Raw genomic sequence first — 18,752 nt, 5'->3', positions numbered from 1 at the left:
TCTAAACCACTTATTTATTTAAAACGCACTTTATGAAAACATAATGTAAAACTGAGAAATCATCAACTTACAGCCTTGACCACGGGAACATTAAACACCTGGGCCTCTATTTATATTCAGTGATTTCCAGAAATTTCAATGATTTGTTTGTGCGACAGGAAATGTATTATGTATGTATGTATGTATTTACCTGGCATGTGTTACGACAAATTCTGAACTTAATATACGTTGATTTCCTTCTTCTTTGTTAAAGGCATTAGTTAAGGAAGACTTACATCGATAGTAAATTTCCAAGGCGTATCACAAATTTTTATTTCAAACTAGCTGACCCGGCAGACTTCGTAGTTCCTCAATCGATAAATAAAAGACACATCAAGGGGACACATCAAAGGAAAAACAAAATTGTTTGTTTTTATATAATTCCGAGCTTTTTTATATTTTCTCACCTTTTAAACCTTCCCTGGACTTCCACGAATAATTCAAGACCAAAATTAGCCAAATCGGTCCAGTTGTTCTCGAGTTTTAGCGAGACTAACGAACAGCAATTCATTTTTATATATAGAGATGACACGAAATTTGGCCGTCAAAAGCCAATCGAACGACAGCCGTTGATTGAATTGATTGAAAAAGAAATAGAGTGTGGGGTAGACCGCGAGCCTGGTGCCACATCCACCGGTATTTTTATAGCCTGTACACGTCCCAGAACGCGAGGGCGACACATTCTCGTCGAGGCGACGTTTTTGCAACGCCAACTTTCATTAGACACCGTACGCCGCGCCGCGCCGCCACTACCGGCCCGTTTCGTTTTAATAAATGAATTATGCCTTTATAACCAAAATGGCCGTCACTTTTTTTTCCTACCTATGCTAATAGCCTTGAGAGGCTATTTTAGTTTCACCCTAACGTGTGTAGTTGAGCTCACGGGGCTCGAACCGGAGTGTTGCTAACACTGAACCTAGCAAGAGCAGTGCTTCGCAGAATCTACCACCGGATCGGAAACGCGACCCACTGAGAAGATCCGGCGAGAAACTCAGTGGGTTAACACTTTTGTACTACTGTTCAAGCGTTAAGAATGTTCCGATGACCAAGTTTTTTAATTTTTCGTCATCCAAATTAATATACATTATTTGTAAAATTCACTTGCCAAAAGAAGGTTTTTTTTTTAATTTATGTGTTTTTATTTAAGTAGTTAATTGAACCTATAGACCATGTCATCACCTTCCTTGAGTGCCAATTGTAAGAGGGCTGTACAAATCTTTTAAGCCGGAACGTGGTGGTACCAGCCAGTGAGGGTTTACCACCAGTAATTATGCAAATCACAATTTTTGCGGGTTTTATTTTTATTACATGTTGCTGCTCTTTCATCGAGGAAGTTATTATATTAAGTACGTATGTATATCATTGGAACTCGATACCTGTTAGCGGGATTAGAACAATGGCATAGTTGTAATGCGATAATAGTACACCAGGAGTTCTTATCTATTAGGCCACGATGACTTAACTCCACACAGATTGTCGTACAGCCATAGCCTACAGGATATTTCAAGTTTGGAGGAAGAGGACTCTATTTGGAGTGTATTTATTTAATCTCTAGTGCATATAATGTTAGAAACTTAATGTCATAAGGCATTTTACTAAATTATTGGGTCGTAAATAGTAGCAAAAAATGTGTGCGTGTACTAGTGTACACACGTAAGAAGTGAAACATTAATGCTATCCCTACTCCGTTGGAGAAAGTGAAAGTACTCTTCGTCTGAACCAACCGTGGTAGGGGCAAGAAAAAGATGGCGCGTAATGGAAAAATGTGACGCGTAACCGAAAAACGTGACGGTAAATTTTTTTCCAACGCCGATAAGGAAGTTTCACTTCAATATATTTTTTGGGAGGACGCACGTATTAATGTAAACGTGAATCGAGGTGAAAACAGAAAGGATTGAAAATTATATTATCATAAAATTAAAAACATATAGTATTGATCTGTGTAATAACAACAACTAAAACATATAAGAGCTCATATTCTACACACAAATCTCAATAGATATGGCTATTAAAAAATGTGTGCGTGTACTAGTGTACACACGTAAGAAGTGAAACATTAATGCTATCCCTACTCCGTTGGAGAAAGTGAAAGTACTCTTCGTCTGAACCAACCGTGGTAGGGGCAAGAAAAAGATGGCGCGTAACGGAAAAATGTGACGCGTAACCGAAAAATGTGACGGTAATTTTTTTTCCAACGCCGATAAGGAAGTTTCACTTCAATAAATAAAATTAATTAAATAAATACTCAATTTAAAATAATTAAATTGATCTTTACTAGGGATTGATTCAAAAGTTATTGTTTTTAATGATTCGATTTCATATTTATTTTACGAATGCGCAACGAGTTAAATGAAACATTTCTTAAGAATGTTTTATGATGTTAATATCCGTCAGATCTAGTTGTTCGGTTAAACAAATAGTAACCTTTGGCTGACTTTCACATAATGTAGCTTGTATTTACTTTATTTATTATGAACGAAACAACGCCAGTTAATTTAAAATTCTTGTTCGACTTTCAGACCGGATTATTTTTAATCGAAATTTATATTCGGTGGTTCTTAGGAAATAAAATAATCACGGCCGCGTTGATTTGCATACAATGGTTAAATAATTTTACGCACGTATCAGGGCATTTTATTTCGTTTTGTGTGGGCCTTCTCGAGCCTATCTACGAATCAAACGGCCTGCCCAACACGACCACTTTTAAAGTGTAAAACATTAAAGTTGTTTTATAAAACTAAGTGAATTTTTCGACGCTCCACGCAATTCAGTTTGTTTGTAATTTATTTTGATAATAGTAAAAATTCTGATGATGTAGTTATAGAGTTATATAGATATAGGTTCGTTAAGAAATACATACAAAAGGGCGCGACGCTTGCGAGGAACGTTTACGGCAGACTGCGTGGCGAGGTCTCGCTATTCGCGGTCACTAACAGTCGTCTCGGCGCCGTCTACAGCACACATGTGCGTAGACTTGTTTTTGTATCATTACGTGTGACCAACGTAAAAAAAAAAACGATAAAAAAAAAACAAACAAACGCAATCTTCTATCACGATTTACATTCAGAGTAAAACATCGGCCGTCATAAATTCAACGGAAAAGTGAGCGCCGGTCGACTAGCAACAAAAGGGCATGACTTTTCCCGCAAAAAAGATGATCCTTAATCTGATTAAATCTCCATCTGAGCGGACGTCGGACCGTGAAAGATTAATGAATATTTGTGCGAGGATTCCCGGAGTTGGGTTGGCACGTAGCGTTGTCATAATCATATTAGCCGCGACCGGAGGCCGGCTAGGCACGCACGCACGCACCACCAAACTGTTTCGGTACTTGCTTCAAACCAGAATAAGTATGGTTACAGCCGGGAACGCGAATTTCAATTTCAGATTGAAAACTTGTGTCTAAACAGAATTTTAAATCTAGCGGGTTCGATAGTTGTAATTATCAAGTGAAAATTTAATGACTGAAAATCGGACATAGACAATCATAATAATATCATGATACCATTGCAACGAAGATGTACCGTGGGTCTATATATAATAAATAGTTCTTAGATTTTATTATTAAGCAAGAGTTTATAATAAACTCTACCTGCGATTGATAATTAAAAGTTAATTTGGTAATTAAGTAAAAACGCAAATTAATCAATAAAGTATTTCATATCATTATTTATTATCTTTAAATGAATACTTTTTACAAACAATTATTACGTTTTCATTTTACAATTACATAACAAAATTATACTGGAGATTATTTCATCTAAACCATTAAACTGGTTTTGATGAAATTGTTCTTTTTGGAACTCCAAATAAGGTTTATGTTGTTAACCATCAACGTATCATAGGTGGCCCGCGGATACTTTCACACAATCGATTATTTTCATTCAATTAAAAACAGTCACAGCGGAGCGCGGCCGGAATTCACTAGTAGTATTTAGTATATTATAGATGACGGATTTATTACAAACCTTAAAAATGACTGAGCGAAAGTTTTTTATAATGAACAAGGTTATGTTCAGACGTAAGTCTGAAAAAAATACATACGAGAGTAGCATTTACTCGATACGAACGTACATAAAATGGGATTTCGCAAAAATAAACATTTTTTCTTTTTTATTACAACTTCATTTTAAATTTTACCGCATTAACACGAAGCGGGTAGACACGATACTTTCGCGTGAATGTCTCTTCGTTGAATTAAACATTGAATTGCTTAGACGAGTGGTTTATCCCGAATAAGTTAAGTGCATCGCACACATTATCATCACACGAACTCGCAAAGTTTGTATACTTTATACGTACGTTTGTGCTATTTCTGTATGGTAAATCTCAAGTGAAGTTATTGCGTCGCCTTGGAGCTCAATAAACACAGTCGTAAAGGAATAAATTGTTAAAACTCGAAAGAAATTAAACGTGAGAATGTATTGTTTCATATGAGCGTGAACAAAACGCAAAATCGTTTGCCTTTAAGGAGCTCTCAGATCGTTTTCGACCTGGTTTCGTGAACATAAATCGCATTAAATAAAAGCATTATTTATGACCCAAGTTTCGAATTGAAAAGTTAAAATTAACTTTGTGTATACGTGTGTGTCTTTTAATCCGTCACTGTGCACGTATATCGGTCCGTTTTCCTACAGTAGATAAGAAAAACGTCTAATAAGCGACGGGATCGTTATGTGTCGAATGTGTAAATTGATCGGAAATTTATGAAAAAACTTAATAAGACGAGCACCATAAAGCAATAAGACTTATGGAGCTGTCCGCATTGCAATATATAACGGTGTACGCTGCATCTCACACGAAATGTCATATCGAAAAAATTGCAAATGGTCCAATAATTCACAAGATAACGACAAAAATGTTGATACCGTCGAGCGCCCGGGGACTTAATTACGACTACCAGTCTTATTTGGTATTTGATCGTTCGAAAATGTAAACGCGGCGTTGGATTGGTAATTAATTATTCGGTACGGCCTGTGGCAGCAATAAAGGGAAACTCATCAATGATGCAGACGAACAAACAAAGAGCGCGTGCAGCGTTGGCCATTATTCGCCATAAGACATCATAAACGGAGCACCATCATCTGGGCTTATAAAAAATTCATGCTCATCTCACATTTCGGCGCCCCTCTTAATTTCGCGTGGGCCTCTTCTTGGGTCGTGTAAAAACTTCGGGTGTCTTTTTATGACTTTTACTGCGGTATAATTGGGGTGGGGCGAGCTTTCGCGTCCCCGAGGTGACATAAATACACCCCCCCTCTCCTCTGTATCAACTACCCGACTTAATCGCATGTAAGGCTAAGCGACGTTAGTTTACGCTAAGCCAACTACTCATCTCAATTTCTATACATATTATCTCTAATTTACTTTTCAGTATAAACAAATACTATATGTACAGTAAGCAGTCTACAGTTCGTCATAATGATCTATATATTAATATGTGAAGCAAAAACTGTGTACCCCTTTTTACAAAAATTACGCGGACGGAGGAGTATGAAATTTCTCACATTTATAGAGAATATAGAGGAGTGCAGAATACTTTTTTTAATGATGCTAAAAAATCATTAAATTAACAAAGAAAACATTACACACACACTACCATGTATTTGACACACACACGAATATATATTTATAGTTAAAATCTGTGGTGAAATTGAGAATAGATTTATATGATTAAATGTAAAAGTAGTCTTTGACAATAGAACCATAATAATGTCCAAATCTATAATTTCAATTAATTATACTTGAATTTCGACTACAGAGGGACCACTAGTTTATGGAAAATCACAAAATACGTGTGATACAAGGTTTTATAAAATATAGACAGCATGTTAAAACAAAAAGTAATGTGATTTCAATATTGGAGTGCTGTCTGTGATGCGAATTGCGCAAGGTGGCGGGACTTTAGGCGGGCGGGCCCTACTCGAGTTCATATGTATATTTATTTGCAAATTCCAAATAGCTTTCAATATGTAGAGACGCGGTGACTCCCGCCTGTCGATCCACTCCAATATCACACTCGTTGTGAGACGTCACGGAGGCGACGCCATTATTCGATGCGACGATTGACTCACGGGAACACCCGCCTTCTCAGCGTCGCATGATAGATGAGACCCAAAAAACATATCCGTAATTGAGATTTCTATTACATAAATTGAAGGCGATCAGTTTTTTCCATGTTTGTTTACATAATGTGAGTGGTGTGAGCGACGACGCGCTATCGCGTTTCGGAAGTGTTCGCGGACGTCAATTTGTATATTGTCATTATTAGACTTCGGAAAGTTCGGGAGCGTTCATCCATCATGAAGTGACGCGCGACGGTCCGATATTGCTCCTAATACGTATTGATTTCCCACTTAGCGTTTTTCTTGGGAATCGCGGTGCTCCACCCTTCCGCCGACCGTAGTCTTAACGAGCTGTTTGTCCTCCACTCGCGACAGTTGTCACAGTTTCTTCAATTGTCATTCTACTATGACTAGAATTTATTTGTCGTTAAATAGATTTAAATACCCGTATTTAGGTTTGAACGAATAGTGTTTACGAACAACGTTCTAATATGCGTAATTATTGACAATAATCTCAAAAGCCTTGTGATAAAAGAAAAAAATGTTTGTAAGCTCAATAGTGTTTAAGTCATATGTAACCATATATTCTAGGTATAGTTAAAACTTAAGGTTGTACAAAAAGATTTGTCACCGAGGTCCTTAGAGGGGTGTAGGGAGAAAAGCGAGAACAATGGTTTCGGTTCTCACACGTGTGGAGGATTATTTGCATTCGGAAATAAAGAGAGGAATGATAAAAGAAAGGCGCGAGTGAAGTCCCACCGCCTCAGGGGCGGGTGTGGGAAACAGGAGGCGCGAGGTGTGAGTGCGTGGTGGCGCCTTCAGGGGTGGTGGCTCGTTACGCGAACAATGGAGAAATAATGTACAGATTGCAGTGAGCGATGCGCCCAGCGCAACTCAGGTGTCTAACTTCGGTGTGTGGACATTGCGCTTCAGATATCGATTCCGAAATGTTACTCCAAATCTTTTCATACAGTTCTTACTGTGCGGAAATTGGAACAGTATCTTAAACTTTGTCTACAGACTTTTGTTTAAGAGCTGCAGTGACAAAAATAATAATAATTTACACACCAATTGTATCTGCTAACATATATTGTTCTTAGATAAGCGTGAATGTAGTCAGTTGGTGGTTATTCTCTTTATTTGAAATGAAATATGCTAAACTATAAATTATTTCAGAAACTAGTTAGTTAAGAACCATTCAAATATGAAGGTGGAATTGAAAATTATCAATTAGGTACTGTAAAATACAAAAAAAACGCTGCTGCTTATGTAATTTTGTCGCCACTATAGTGCGTGCGAGAAATCTAGAGATATTCTTACTATGCATCCATAATTTTTATATCACTCTTTAAAGCTTACGGCTCACCTAGTTTAAGTGGTTATCGAATCTCGTACATATCATAACCAGAATCTTGCCACCCGCCTTAAGACATGAGGTGGAAGTATCAATTGTCGTTGCGTTTTGATCAAACGTCGTGAACTTCAGAAACAACCATATTGAATTGAACAATTGAATTATTGTTCTTTCTTTGCATAGACGGGTAGGCCGGAAAACATCGCTATCTTAACGTGGCAACGTACATATCTAGATACGAGGTCAAGCAGTCTCCAATTCCGTATTGTATGACCATTTCTTGTAAGACAATTCGCTCTATATTGAATGATGACAGCAACGACTACTATAACGTTCTAAAACAACAATGTTAGCTTACGTTTTAATGACAGCAATAACATAGGCGAGGCGAGGCCGGACCGTTTATACGACGTGTCCAGAGGAAGCGCAAGCAATCACAACACAATCACCCCATCCTTTCGTGACACCGAAATCGTCCCCGTATAAATAAGTATAAATTAATTCATTTAGACCGAGCGACCGGCCCGGTCTGCGACCAACGATTAACGGAAGCTCCTACTTAACTAATTTATCCTCGGGTGATTTTAACAGAATGGATAACAGTGATTATGGCCGATGACGAAGAAGTCGTGTGACGCTCGCTTCGCTGGGTGCGCAGTTCGTATATTTAACGACAAACGGTTTGTGACGTACCTACTTGGAAAAATATGTGTCATTTGAAATTTAAGTATGGAAATCAGTTTAAGAAAATTATATATATAGTTAATCCATAAGAAGGAATACTATAATCCTAGTTCGACCCAAATATGTCATTTTTTGTCCCTGAATTTAACGTAATAACGAGAATATATTTGGGAATTTAATAAAAATATGGTACGCACTATGTATATTGAAGCCGCTAACATAGTCAAATGTTTGTAATCCAGCGAGCCCGCGACATTTTAATAACATTGATCAAATAGAACAAAAGTATGTGGACCGAGCACTCGACAGAGATGAAAGTTAAAAGGGTCGCGGGGGATGGTGGGCGGTGGGGGAGCGGGTTGAATGTCTTATTCCCTCCACAATTCAGAGGTATTTCGTGTTCTTCATACGCAAATATATTCTCGTTACCGAGGCACACGTGAGGCTCCGATTGCGTGTGCGTCTCGTATGAAAAAGTCCCGGCGAGTGAGACAGTAACGCTACACGAATCGTCCCCAGAACGAAAATTGGATCCAACAATCAAACTGCGAACCCAGCAAACATTCCGTAGTTATTGTGCGAACTTTGATTTGACAGAGCACCCATTTCTAGCTTCATCCCAGCCCAGAAGAAAATTTACATTCGAATTCTTTTGCATGCATAGTTTTCTATTACACACAAAAAAACAGCGAGCTGGATCACATCTCCACAAAAAAAATTAACGTTATACAATTATTTTCGAAGAACAACAAAAAACTTCTAGTTTCAGTGTTCCATAATAGATAAGGAAAATATTTAGATTATAAACACTATTTTAACCGTTTCTTCCCACGATCTTTTATCACAGGTAGACTGAAGTCTACTGGTAGCATGTTAGGTGGAGACAAATCTACCTCTTAGTTCTATTTTAGGTTTTACCGATAGAGCTGTAAACCTACCTTAGTAAAAAACAAAGCGTTCTCAAAGTGTCGGCAAAAATTATCTACACCGTAAATGTATATGTCATGGTTCTTCTATGGATCTCCTCATTTCTGATTCGGTCTCGTAGAGAAATACCAAGCATAGCCCTCTCCATAACTCGCTGCGCGACACTGAGCTTCCTAAAAAGATCCCTTGTGAAGCACCACGTCTCGGAACCGTAAGTCATCACTGGTAGCACGCATTGGTTGTATACCTTTCTCTTCAGGCATTGAGGGATTTTGGACGAGAACACATTTTTTAATTTACCGAACGCTGCCCAGCCGAGTTGGATTTGCCTACTGAACTCTCTCTCTCGAAGTTGGACTTACCTAATCGGACTGCCTGTCCCAGGTCTATATATTCGTCTACAACTTCAAGAGTAGAGTTCCCAACAGTTACTGGGGTGGGCTTAACATAGACATTGAACATGATTTTCGTTTTATCCATATTAATTTTAAGCCCACTCGTTGGGAAACTTTATTGAGGTCACCGAGCAACTGCCCCAAATCTTCCAGCGACTCAGCCATGACCACTATATTGTCAGCAAATCGAAGGTGTGTGATGTATTCGCCGTTTATATTTATGCCAAGTCCTTACCATTCCAGGAGCTTGAAGGAATCCTCTAAGGCAGCGGTAAACAGTTTCGGAGATATAACATCTCCCTGTCTTACTCCTCTCTTTAACGTGATTTCCTTCGTGCAATGATGCTCCTGTACTCGGACTGACATGGTGGCGTTATTAAGCAAGTACTTCAACACTTCGACATACCGATAGTCAATACTGCACCGCTGGAGAGATCTAAGGACCGCTCAAGTTTCGATGGAATCAAAAGCCTAGCCATCAACAACACAAGATATTTGATATTTGACAGATGCCTGAATCACGCTTACGACATTTTCAAGATAAGCTTGCATATATACAAGTTTCGAACAACCACATTAGGACCGTCGGTCTATCGAGTAATTTCACCCGCTCGGTGGAAGATCTTCCTTTTGTCGTTTTCCCCACAGTGAGTAATCGAGTTCCAGTGGTAACACACAGACACGGACTGATTAGATAAATTTGTCTGTTCTTAGGAATCTTCCCGCAGTCTTCAGTCTACCTGTGATCATGGCGTCTGCAACCATGTCGATATATCGGGAACTAATCAAGATTAAAAATGGCGGTAAGAACCCGTTTAATGAGTGTTTATAACAAAGATAACAAAAAAAATCGGTTTTAAAATTAATCGGAATTTCCAGAATATCTACAAATGAGCATATTTTATATAACCAATAATCTTAATGGACAAAGCCTGCATTTTAGTTAATACTAGCTAACCCGGCATACTTCGTAGTGCCTCAGTCGATAAATAAAAGACCTAAATTTTTGTATAAAATAAACTTAAACAAAAGGAATCCGTCCGACGGGGGACACATCAAAGGAAAAACAAAATTGCTATTTTTATTCAATTCCGAGCATTTTCATATTTATCTACCTTTTAAACCTTCCCTGGACTTCCACGAATAGTTCGAGACCAAAATTAGCCAAATCAGTCCAGCCGTTCTCGAGTTTTAGCGAGACTAACGAACAGCAATTCATTTTTAACATATGGATTACTGAAAAAAGAAAAAAGTAGAACCTCTAGAAAAAGACTAGTTTTCTGGCACCTTTTTTTGTTTTTAACTACGTTTTACACGTGACACATACTGACTGACTCCGCCTGCGGTAGATGTCTTGACAATTTACATCGCAAGGCAGTCATCGTTTGCAGCTCGAAGCAAGGTGCAACCGTTACTCAATATATTCCAGAATCGGACGCCACGTTTCAAGGTGGATCAATAAAAAGTAATTCTGCCACTGCACCACAAAATAAAAAGGCCTCGATCCAATCGATCTCCAACTCTCGTAATGAAAGCAATCAAAAACCCACTTGTTCACGAGCCTGTATCTGATGTAAAGCAACCGCAAATCCCTTTTTGTAGAGCAACCGAGGCTTCTTTGGGCGCGACAACTAGGAAGAGTTAGATCTTCCACCGAGCACTTGTTTTAGACCAGCGACTCGTTAAATATCATTGATGTAGTATATCAAATAAAAATTTCTAGAAAATGTCGTTGGCGCGATTCAGATTTTTGTCAATTATTTTCTATGCATCTCCCAGTCAAAGGTAGTAAAACTACCGCTACACTTCTATGTATTAGAGTCTTCGATTAGATTGTTTTAAATAGATCTACTTTATATCTTCTTTTGGCACAGTTGAACAACATAGTTGATATAGTCGTCGTGGCCTAAAGGATAAGACGTCCGGTGCATCCGTATCTAGCGATACACCGGTGTTCGTATCACGCTTGCAAGTACAAATTTTTCTAATGAAATACGTACGTAATAAATGTTGACGATTGACTTCCACGGTGAAGGAATAACATCGTGTAGTAAAAATCAAACTAGCAAAATTATAATTTACGTAATTACTGGTCGTAGGACCTCTTATGAGTCCGCACGGGTAGGTACCACCACGCTGCCTATTTACGTAGGTCATTGCAAATACAATGCCTATTTCTCCGTGAAGCAGTAATGCGTTTCGGCTTGAAGGGTGGGGCAGCCGTTGTAACCGTACTGAGCCCTTAGAACCTATATCTCAAGGTAGTTGGCGGCATTTACTTTGAAGATGTCTATGGACTACGGTAACCACATAACTCCAGGTGCTGTTCACCAGGTGAAAAAAAACAAGCGCATCATCGGCCCGTTTGTTTGGTAATGTCTCAAGGGCAGAGATCAAAGACATAGATTAAAGGCATAAAATCTTCCCATGAGTCCTAATGCACCGTCGTGGCTATTTGTGGCAAGAGGATGCCTTCCAATTGAGAATTTGTCCTCAGAGTGGCATAATCACAATGATGTCAATCAATGGGGTTCAGGTAACAACTTAATGGAACTTCCTAAAAAAAGGCAGACAGCCAAGCTCATGGTGAGTAGTCACTGTAGCTCATGAAGATCAGCAGGATTAGGGAAACAGCCAGGTGGCTGAGACCTCTTGTAAAAAGAGATAGTTAAAGAAAGTCAATTAATCTTTGTATTACTGCCTCCTAATGCAGACAAGCATAGGGCCAATTTGATGGTGAGAAATTGTTGTGGCTTATGGATATTAGGAATAGTAAGGCTAAGGCAAACAGCTCTTTGTTGACGTAGAGAATTTTACAGAGCTTGGAAAAAACTGACCAATTGAGTTTATTCAAGAGGTGTAATAGCCGTTGTAATAGGAACTTCACTTAAGATCCTAAGGATCTAAATTTCAGGCATGTGATTGCACAGTCTCACTTTGCTTTTTAATTCAATATTACCAGTAATTCCTATTCTGCTTTAGCCATTTTAGGTTTGTTATTCAAAACAAGGCAGGCAAATCGGTCATGATCTTTTAAGCTAAATTAAGTTATAAGCTTACATGTACTTATTCCATTTAAGACAAGGACTAAATAAATAAAGGCTATAAAAATAATGAAATAAAAATAAGGACTAAGGATTAAATGAATAAGCAATTAAATTTTTTTAAGTCTTCAAACATACAAGTGGACAAGTATATCCAGATACAAATGGCAAATACTGATTTTGAGCAGAAATAGAGAGGAAGATAATGTACTATTTAACTATTTAAATGTTTATTCAATTACTTATTATTATTTAAAGACTTATTATTATTTATGCGTTTCAGAAAGAAGATGCATTGATGAAAAAAAGGCTACTTATTCCCTAAAAACAACATCATTGATAGCAGTAAAAATCTGCTATTAAAAAAAAGAGAAACACTTGCAAACGGAGGGTAGGGAAAATAGTATTTAGATGTTTTATTTTTGCTTATTTTACATATATATGTTATTGTAAAGTAGTTAGGTGCCCTAGCAACTATTGGAACATATAAGTATAAAAATTCTTAAAGATACTAATCATTTACCAACTGACCGGAAAAAATATTGCTTATAATTTTGAAATTTTGAATTTTTAAAGCAGTTTTAGAATGATAGTAAATAAATTTTAAAATATGGTACTTCAATGTAACTTAAAAACTTAAATTGTGATAAATGTGTGATATGATATGTCCTTCTTCAAACACGGCTTGCAGAGAATACTCAATGGTAGGCAGTGGCTTGGCCCTGCCCCTGGCATTGCTGACGTCCATAACCGACAGTAACCACTTACCATTAGGCGGGCCACATAGACGTTTGCCTACAAAGGCAATAAAAAAAATTTCAACATAGTACTTTTACAGGGTTGTTCATAGTGCAGTTGTATCTAAAACATTTTCATTTGGTATTACATATGCACACATGAAGTATAATTCTAGACCTAGTATCATTATTTTAGTTTTACATGAATTCCATTAGTAGAAAATTTCATTGTTTTGAATAAAAGTTTTCCTTTGGAAATTTTATATTTTATTACCTGACCCGGCAGACTTCGTAGTGCCTCAATTGATAACTAAAGGACCTAAACTTTTGTATAAAATAAACTTAACACAAACAAAAGGAATCCGTCCAAGGGAGGACACATCAAATGCAAAACAAAATTGTTATTTTTATTTAATTCTAAGCATTTTCATATTTATCTACCTTTTAAACCTTCTCTGGACTTTCACAAATAATTCAAGACCAAAATTAGTCAAATCGGTCCAGCCGTTCTAGAGTTTTAGCATGACTAAATGAACAGCAATTCATTTTTATCTAAATAGAAGAAGAAGAATATTGATAATTTAATTGCTGTCAAGAAACTTATTTATATTAATGTTTTATTACTTTTCACGTGAATATTATTCATCTTACCTCATTCTGATCGAGTTCCTGGAGATATCTATCATTGTTTTGTTTCTCACACAGTGCTCGGGCTAGTGCACTCCTTGGTCGATAAAAACTACTTTCACTTGACATTTTATCTTCTACTATTAATTCTTCTAATAGAAACCTCTTATAGCCTGTGTGTTCAGATTGGCTACTTCTTAAGATGAATGCTTGGCAGTCCTTTGCATAAAAAAATAAGTCAATTCTTAAGCATACATTTAAATGCTTCTCTGATAACGCACAACACTGCAGCATGAAACTACATAGTAATAGAAGAGTATGGTTCATTTAGTTTACTATGTTGAATTTTCTCAGAACGATCAACAATTTATTTTCTTCTTAGTTAACCTCACTTTAGCGGTTTCTTACAAAAAAGTGTTATCCATACATCTTCAGTAGTTAATTACAATACTGTGTGTAGTATATGCAATAGTTAATATCAGCAAAATTCTATTAACAATCAATTCACTAAAAAAACGAAATTTATGTCTTTGTTTTGGTTTTCGCACAAACGTCACACAAACGTCAGAATCGTTTTTGTGTTGCCATAAATGTTCTAAAAAAATCTTGAAAAGCTTTAAATTGTCATTAAAATTGGACTACATTTAACATTTTGAAATCAATGAAATTGTTTCATTCGTTTTTCATTTATATTTTTTGCATTACAATTTTGAATGTATGGTATGAAAAGCATTCATTATATTTACTATAACGCATAATTTTGCTTTATATCATCAAAGTTATAAATTACATATGTTTAAAAGAAAATCTCATGGTCGTAAATCACATTGTTACTTTATCATGGCCAACTTAATTTTATTCGAAGTGGGTAGATATCCCATGGCATAGTAACTGGACAAGGACTAACAAGGACTGTATGATTAACTGATGATTGATGTGTGGCGTAAGCCTTTTTTAAGTAACTTTTTAAATTAACACATATTTACCACATTAGGTATGTCTTAAAAAAAATCCGAAAATATAATACCTGTGTTAGGTATTTGTGTCACTTTAAGCCTACACTTGCGCACTCTTTATAAAAGTGACCCTTGTGGTTTACTATTTTATGCAAATCGTGAAACTTATATGATTTTAAGTTATCATTAGTAGTAAGTACCATTGCTAATACAGCACTAATACCAACTATGGTGTGTAACTAAGTACATACAAGCTATTTATTTATTCAATCTTCCATAAATAGTCCCTTAAACTTTCCTTATCAATAATTATTATTGATGGGTAAGCATAAAAACATAATACTAACCGATTCTTGTTTAGCTTCAATCGAAGCTTTTGCCACTATCTCTCGCAGCACTAAATTCATTATGATGGTACACCGTTACTTCGTGCTGAATCACTTAATGACACGTAATATAGTGAGAATCACGTTTTGCAGTCGACGCGTTTAAATACACAACACTGAATAGAGAAAGGTCGTTTTTTAATGATCTATTTGATTTAAATTCTTAAGAATATATAATCTTGGTTTGGCCTTGCCCGTGACCGTCCGTTCACTGGCTATGTCCGTCACCGCTACTCTTGACAAACACTTTTTAACCGTTACAAAAAAAGATCTAAAACTAACTTTACGGTAAAGTCGAATTCAGCGAAACGGTTATTATAAAAACAAAAGCATTTCGAAATTAGGTGAACTGTATTTTCGAATAGTAGGTATAATGATATAGTTCCAATAACAAAATCATGAGTACCTACTGGTTTCTTTTTTCCTCAATTAATCGGTGGTAGCCTAAGGGGCTGATCTAACTTCACGCTGACCGGTAGGTGAGCTTACGGGCTCAACCTGAAAGAATTGCTAACAAGAGCAGTGCTTCGCTGAATCTACTACCGGATCAGAATCGCGAACCACTGAAAAAATCCGGCGAGAAATTTTGTGGGTTGTGTTTAAGGGCTAGTTCGCAAGTCGAACTCTTGGTCGAGGGTGACCGAGTGTGCTGCTTTGTCACTTTCAGGTCTATGTTTCTACAAAAATGGCAGGAGGTAAACCCTACAGGATGATATTATGTCGAGCCCAGAAAGTGAGAAAAATGTACAAAAAACGAATCATACAGTTTCTGTTAGGTATATAGCTCCTAACCTAGGGGGAGAAGTTCAAGGTCTACCTGGTTTTGAGCCAATGAAGCCACTGGAGCCGTTTTGAGGCACGGTCTTGTAGAATTTCGATTTATTGTTGGACTAATGGGTCCAGATTTAATTCGCAGTCGAAATCAGTATCTTTGGTCACCTATTTGTTCTTCACAGGTATTTGTTCTTATATCTCAAATACGCTTAATGCGTTGATAATACAAGCGAAATAGAATTGTTGAATGTGAATCGTTTATTTATTAGTTAAATACTCTGTATCTATAATGGATCGTTTTTCGCCATTCAGTTTCTCGCCGGTTTTTCTTGGTAGGCTGCGATTTCGATCTGGTGGTAGATTCAGCGAAGCACTGCTCTTGCTAGGGCAGATGCTAGCAAACTCTTTCAGGCTGAGCTCGTCCACCAGTCACGGTGAAGCCAGAATAGCCCGTCGAGTTCACTGCCAGATACGTAGACCAATAAAAATGAAATCGTTTATAAAACCGTCTAACATTACGTACCAAAGAAGGATTCCGTACATATTTATTTACCATGGTACTTGATAATTAATTTTACCAGAGGATTCGAACGATACGATAAGAACGCAGCATCTTACTCGTTAGATTTCAAGTGATTTTTTTATTACGTAGACGGACAGCCTTACTATAAATGATATCGCTTATAAAAAAACTATAAGAACATTGTAATTTTATTTTTTAAATTTGCGATAAAAAAATGTTAGGTATTTACTTTCAATTTTAACCTTAAAATTTTATTTCAGTCACAATCCTCCTGTTAGTGCCATAGATGCATAACTATTTTTTGACAAGTGCGCTTGTTGCTTCGAATTTCTACGAACAAAAAACACTTTAACAAAAAGCTTAACCAATAGATTGAATGCCACAATAGATTACGTCGAATAGGTATAAATACATTAAAATAAAACGTCCTTGAATGATTAGAAAACCCAAAAGCCTTTCGATGCAATTTCAAGATTGTTGTGACTATGAAAAATTATTTTTAACTGTTAAATGAAATCAATTTTAATAATTATAAATATATAATAGTTATAATAATAATATAACTCAAAAAGTACTTACATATTCTCGAACCGGTTCCACTTTTGCTTTATGGAAAGACATTTTAGGCTACACGTTTAAAAAAACACGTGGAAAAAATAATTTTGATCGTTTTGAAGCGTGTGATAAGTCACTGTTTCGTTTTGATAATTTATAAACGCACTACATACATATGTACATGCTTAGCGTAATCTATCGGAGTTTTTGATAAGCCGCTTTGATGATAATAAACGTTTGAATGTTAAACTATTTGGATATATTTTTGAATTATTTCCTAGTGCTCACTCCTATTATCAATTATTTTACAACTATATATAAGTTATTTTCTTAACACAATAGTTACTTCTCTATGTTGAAATAAACATTTTTTTGGGTGATTATATTTTGGCTCTTATGTATCTTAATTCTGATGGTCATATAAAAAGTAAATACGTAAAATTATCAAACACTAAGAAGCAATTCTCTTACTTAATAAGGATCTGTGTAAAATTTCAATGAACAAATAATTAGGTATGTTACATCCCCGAAGGTTGTAGGTTCAATATGGGTTTTCGTCCGGCTCGCCTCAAGCGGTCAGCTTGCAAGCGGAATTTTTAAAATAATTACAAGCCTTCGGTAAGCAGTCGGTGTTTTGAGACCATTACTTATTTTTAATCCCGAAAAACATCTTAAAACGAACACTTGAGGCATATTAGTGCACAGCGTACAATAAAAGTTAAACTTTAGCGAAACTACTTTGTAACCAGTATTGCTTCAGATTACAAATGAAAATGTATTAACCATTTAAAACTCTCGAATGTATTCAAATAGAAGATAAATAATACCTATTACCAAACTATTTTCGCTGCAGTGAGTGCCTTGTACCTTGGTACGTATTTATATTTAAATAACAACGATAAGTATTCGTTTAGAAACAAGACCAAGTGGTTTAATTTAAATTCGTGCTCATAGTTTTTGCACCCCGCAACCGCATTCTCACAGAGTCTGAGACTTGATGCACTTCAATTCTGATTGGATCATTACCGAGTTCATCATACTCCGTGCGATCCTCTGGCTAAGAATGAAACAAAAATACACATAAATTATTGGAAGGAAAGAGACAGATGCGCTCCAGCAAGGCACATCGCCCAGGAATTATTCCATATCATGATTATTGGAACTTTATTGCACTCCGTAACTAACAATTGACATTAGGAAATGCAATTTCATATTGATTTCGTAATACAAGCCTTCGTTTATTTTTATCAATGCGGCAAATCTTTCTATGATTTGCGGCTAACCGTCTTGGTTCGTGGTGGTTGTTTTCTTGCGGCTTCGCGTTCCAAGAAAATGTCATTAAAAGCTCGATAGGGGATTAAGTCGGTTTAAATTTTCACGTAGCCCGGCAGGAAATCGGTTTAGTCGTAACAAAGGGCTGGGAAGAAACCGAGAAATTATCTTTTTGACTGAATAAAAACCGCTAAACCAGCAATTACACCGTTACAGATGAGGCATTGAGATATCAGAATATAATAATTTTTCACACCGGCCGGAAGGTGTCGTCGGATCACGTCTCTTGGCCGCAATCATTCGGTCAGCATTGATTTCGGTACGATACGATACACTCATCAGTCATCACGTTTCTAATAAAATCGTCAGTCGGACATCTGTTGTCTTGCGTAACCGCATTTATTGCTGTTAATG

At 36.7% G+C, this 18,752-nt stretch overlaps 1 protein-coding gene across 4 annotated transcripts in view; it reads right to left on the bottom strand.

Moving 5' to 3' along the window:
• LOC101741599 (protein-L-histidine N-pros-methyltransferase) overlaps nt 1-17,263 on the bottom strand; it is a 63,094-nt gene extending 45,831 nt beyond the window's left edge. Inside the window, exons 1-2 of one of the 4 annotated variants that reach the window (XM_062671234.1) lie at nt 17,091-17,187; nt 13,897-14,091 (exon numbers count right to left, since the gene is read on the bottom strand). In XM_062671234.1, the coding sequence (XP_062527218.1) occupies nt 13,897-14,091; nt 17,091-17,132 (237 nt within the window). In that variant the 5' untranslated portion in view covers nt 17,133-17,187. Of the gene's footprint in view, nt 1-13,896; nt 14,453-15,175; nt 15,326-17,090 lie in introns of those variants that run through there. The other 3 variants (XM_062671233.1, XM_062671235.1, XM_012696157.4) reach the window with 3 other exon arrangements.
• Between the last annotated feature and the right edge of the window lie 1,489 nt (nt 17,264-18,752).

The sequence above is a fragment of the Bombyx mori genome, chromosome 11, assembly GCF_030269925.1.
Source record: "Bombyx mori chromosome 11, ASM3026992v2".
In the NCBI taxonomy this organism is placed as follows: Eukaryota; Metazoa; Arthropoda; class Insecta; order Lepidoptera; family Bombycidae; genus Bombyx; species Bombyx mori.
The sequence above is the reverse complement of the archived record's forward strand: the minus strand, read 5'-3'. Positions and strand labels throughout refer to the sequence as shown.